At 47.9% G+C, this 5,000-nt stretch overlaps 1 protein-coding gene across 1 annotated transcript in view; it reads right to left on the bottom strand.

Annotated features, from left to right (window-relative positions):
• hspa12a (heat shock protein 12A) overlaps nucleotides 1-5,000 on the bottom strand; it is a 69,754-nt gene that overhangs the window by 12,843 nt on the left and 51,911 nt on the right. The window contains exon 8 of the mRNA XM_062518899.1: nucleotides 2,548-2,634. Coding sequence (XP_062374883.1) covers nucleotides 2,548-2,634 — 87 coding nt within the window. The remainder of the gene's footprint in view (nucleotides 1-2,547; nucleotides 2,635-5,000) is intronic.

The following is a 5,000-nucleotide window of genomic DNA, read 5'->3' as shown; positions in this document are numbered from 1 at the left end:
ACCATGACTCAGCTCAGTCGGTGTGTGTGTGTGTGTGTGTACTGCATTTGCTGCAGTGAGCAGCGGTGATGTACTTGACCATGACTCAACTACATCTGTGTGTGTGTGTGTGTGTGTGTGTGTGTGTGCTGCATTTGCTGCAGTGATGTACTTCACCATGACTCAGCCAAGTCTTTATGTGTGTGTGTGTGTGTGTGTGTGTGTGTGTGTGTGTGTGTGTGTGTGTGTGCAGTGTTGGGGAGTAACGGAATACATGTACCGGCGTTACGTATTTAGAATACAAATTATGAGTAACTGTATTCCGTTACAGTTACAACTTAAACAGTTGGTATTTAGAATACAGTTACATTGTTGAAATCAATGGATTACATGAGGATACTTCACTGTTTCGAAGTTTATTCACTCTCTAAATAAATTAAGGCAACTCCATGCATTTCCCGGAAAGAAATCTAGATGAAATTGTTTCCATGTTTAAATCCAAGCCCCGTCGTCTTGCGCTAGCCAATTGCACCCGTCAGAACGCAGCCAGCGCGCATTATGGACGCGCTATCGGAGATAACTGACAGCAAATTTGGAGTAAAGTAAGTAAGTGTTGATATTTCCCAAGTAGGCCTATTAACTGCTTACTTCGGCCAATCGGTTATACAGTCTAGCTATCAATAAACATGGTTACAGTACGTGTTGATTTAGACCTACGATGAAACCCATTTTAATAGGCACTGCATTCATTCTGAGGTTTTCATTCCAACTTAAAATAGCTTATGGGTTATTTATTTGTAAGTAGATCTAGGCTATATCTAAGTTTTTTAATAAATTATGGTGCAGCCTATGAAAGTGTATTATTCTTGCGAGTAGCATAGCCTATTTTAACGTGCGGTTTTTGATAGTCATTTAGCGATCACGTTCATTTTTGAGAGCACGATTATGTAGGCCTAGTAGGCTATAGTGTTTACATTTCCAGGTAGCCTAATTTGCGTCCCACCGGTCATATTATCTGCACCCCTCATTTTTACTGAGTTGATGCCACCTAAAATCTCACACACCTTATCATTTCTGGCTATTACGTCCCTGTTCCAACTTGAAGAAGCATCTTCTATTACTACTATAAAACTTTTATAGTTTTATAGTTTTATCAGGTGACTTAGTTGAATTCATATTCTCATACAGTACGTGGGCCGCATTCACCCATTTGGACCAGAAGAACACACCACAATAGGCCTAAACTGGATTTGATGGGCGCATTCCTACACTAATAAAATGCAATTCAATGCGGAAGTATTCCAAGTATTCAGAATACGTTACTCAGATTGAGTAACGTAACGGAATACGTTACAAATTACCTTTTTGGGCATGTATTTTGTATTCTGTAACGGAATACGTTTTGAAAGTATCCTTCCCAACACTGTGTGTGTGTGTGTGTGTGTGCGCGCCCTGCTGCATTTGCTGCAGTGAGCAGCGGTGATGTACTTGACCATGACTCAACTAAGTTTGTTTGTCTGTGTGTGTGTGTGTGTGTGCGTGCTGCATTTGCTGCAGTGATGTACACCATGACTCAGCTTCGTGTGTGTGTGTGTGTGTGTGTGTGTGTGTGTGTGTGCGATGCTGCATTTGCTGCAGTGAGCAGCAATGATGTAAGTACTTCACCATGACTCAGCTATTTTGTTAGTGCCTCTGGCACTGATGATAGCTTCTGTGCGTGAGAGTGTGTGTGTGTGTGTGTGTGTGTGTGTGTGTGTGTGTGCGTACGCCTATCTACAGTGCAGTATACTTTGCCTGGGCACTTTTGTGTGAAACTACCTGTATATCTGGCTTTATACGTGTTTATGTGTATTCTCTGCGTATGTCTTTGTGTTTGTGTCTGTCTGTCTGGGTGTGCTCCTGTGTGTGGGTGTGTGTGTATGTACTTGTACTTGCTTTCTAACTATGTTACCCATTACATTCTCAGCGCACACACACACACACACACACTGCATCCTCCACTGACACTCTGACTTTGGGATAACTCCTCTGACCCTGGGATAGCCCCACGGACAGCTCCAGGGTGCTAACGCCTCAGAACCAGGAACATAGAACCCCAATACTCTACAATGACCATAGAACCCCATAGAACCCCAAAACTCTACAGTGACCATAGAACCCCAATACTCTACAGTGACCATAGAACCCCAATACTCTAGAACACAAATACTCTACTGTGACCATAGAACCCCAATACTACTGCAGGGTGGATGGACTGTGGCACTTTGAGGTATATCTGACACTAAAGGAGGAAATCCCCCCCCTGCTAAACAGGGGAATGGTTCAGCCTGGTTGGGTGTGGAGCCACAGCAGTGTTGGAAACAGCAAGGGCAAAAACATTGTGCAGTAAGAGGGGTGTGCATGTGTGTGTGTGTGTGTTTGTGTGTGTGTGTGTGTGTGTTACAGAGAATCAAAAGCAGACAGAAGAAAAGAGATGAAGTTAAAAAGAAAGAGAGAGAGAGAGAGAGAGAGAGAGAGAGAGAGAGAGAGAGAGAGAGAGAGAGAGAGAGAGAGAGGGAGAGACTCTACCTTCCGCCAGTTCCGACCAGAGCTCCCCTATGACATTCTCCACCAAAAAGGTTCGGCTCTGTCTGTTGCGTCGCACGTTGTCCTTAGCTGCTTAGCGACAGAGAGAAGAGGACTGCGTGTGAGAGGGGCCGCGTGGAAGCCTCGCGTGAAGCAGTGTGTGTGTGTGTGTGTGTGTGTGTGTGTGTGTGTGTGTGTGTGTGTGTGTGTGTGTGTGTGTGTGTGTGTGTGTGTGAAGGCAAGGCTTTGCAGCAGCATGGGACAGAGAAACGGCAGGAGGGGGGGCTCTCAGAAGGTTAGCTGAAAAGGTCACAGTTCAAAGGTCATAGTTCTCCTTAAGGTATCATTGTGACTTCAGGAGACAGCAGCCTGCATGCAGACTCTAGAGGTGCATATTCTGTTGTCACCACACAGAGAGAGTCCAGACACACACACACACACACACACACACACACACATCCCAGTAACATCCCAGTGAGTCCTCCATCTCCTGACCGATGCGATGGATTCTGCTCTTGACCATCATGGATATCTGCCCCATGATGCGTCTAGTCTAGAGGGCAGTGCCCGATATCTGCCCCATGATGCGTCTAGTCTAGAGGGCAGTGCCGATATCTGCCCCATGATGCGTCTAGTCTAGAGGGCAGTGCCCGATATCTGCCCCATGATGCGTCTACTCTAGAGGGCAGTACCGATATCTGCCCCATGATGCGTCTAGTCTAGAGGGCAGTGCCGATATCTGCCCCATGATGCGTCTAGTCTAGAGGGCAGTGCCCGATATCTGCCCCATGATGCGTCTAGTCTAGAGGGCAGTACCGATATCTGCCCCATGATGCGTCTAGTCTAGAGGGCAGTGCCGATATCTGCCCCATGATGCGTCTAGTCTAGAGGGCAGCGCCCGATATCTACCCCATGATGCGTCTAGTCTAGAGGGCAGTGCCCGATATCTGCCCCATGATGCGTCTAGTCTAGAGGGCAGTGCCCGATATCTGCCCCATGATGCGTCTAGTCTAGAGGGCAGTGCCGATATCTGCCCCATGATGCGTCTAGTCTAGAGGGCATTGCCGATATCTGCCCCATGATGCGTCTAGTCTAGAGGGCAGTGCCGATATCTGCCCCATGATGCGTCTAGTCTAGAGGGCAGTGCCGATATCTGCCCCATGATGCGTCTAGTCTAGAGGGCAGTGCCCGATATCTGCCCCATGATGCGTCTAGTCTAGAGGGCAGTGCCGATATCTGCCCCATGATGCGTCTAGTCTAGAGGGCAGTGCCCGATATCTGCCCCATGATGCGTCTAGTCTAGAGGGCAGTGCCGATATCTGCCCCATGATGCGTCTAGTCTAGAGGGCAGTGCCGATATCTGCCCCATGATGCGTCTAGTCTAGAGGGCAGTGCCCGATATCTGCCCCATGATGCGTCTAGTCTAGAGGGCAGTGCCGATATCTGCCCCATGATGCGTCTAGTCTAGAGGGCAGTGCCGATATCTGCCCCATGATGCGTCTAGTCTAGAGGGCAGTGCCGATATCTGCCCCATGATGCGTCTAGAGGGCAGTCCCCGATATCTGCCCCATGATGCGTCTAGTCTAGAGGGCAGTGCCGATATCTGCCCCATGATGCGTCTAGTCTAGAGGGCAGTGCCCGATATCTGCCCCATGATGCGTCTAGTCTAGAGGGCAGTGCCGATATCTGCCCCATGATGCGTCTAGTCTAGAGGGCAGTGCCCGATATCTGCCCCATGATGCGTCTAGTCTAGAGGGCAGTGCCGATATCTGCCCCATGATGCGTCTACTCTAGAGGGCAGTGCCGATATCTGCCCCATGATGCGTCTAGTCTAGAGGGCAGTGCCGATATCTGCCCCATGATGCGTCTAGTCTAGAGGGCAGTGCCCGATATCTACCCCATGATGCGTCTAGTCTAGAGGGCAGTGCCGATATCTGCCCCATGATGCGTCTAGAGGGCAGTACCCGATGATGTGACTACACTCTAAAAATAATGGTGCCAAAATGGGTTCTCCAGAGCGATGCCGTAAAAGCACCTTATACAGTCTGCTTCAAAAGAGCCCTCAAGGCAGTAGTTCTTTGAAGGACCATTTAAGAAAAGGCAGACAGGTATGAAAATAGTATTTCTGAAGAACCATTTCCAAATGTGAAGATCTTTTCACTTGATGTAAAGGTTCAACAAAGTCATGGAACCATACGGTGATGAAAATAACCATTTGAGCACCTTCATTTTGTACAGTGTATGTTGTACCACTCACAGTAATCATCTTCATGGCTGGTGTGCTGGACACTATGATCCAAGAGCCAACAACACTTTTCAAAAGCGATCAGTTAGAGCATGGCAGTTCTCCACATCAGTAATCTGGCCATTGGGTCAAATCACTGGACATCATGATGGGGTGTGTGAGACGCCATGCTGTGTTCACAACGCCTCTGTGTTAAAGCAACACTAAAGCA

This window comes from Sardina pilchardus, chromosome 18 (assembly GCF_963854185.1).
Source record: "Sardina pilchardus chromosome 18, fSarPil1.1, whole genome shotgun sequence".
NCBI lineage: Eukaryota > Metazoa > Chordata > Actinopteri > Clupeiformes > Clupeidae > Sardina > Sardina pilchardus.
Note: the sequence above shows the minus strand (reverse complement) of the source record. Positions and strands in the feature narration are given on the sequence as shown.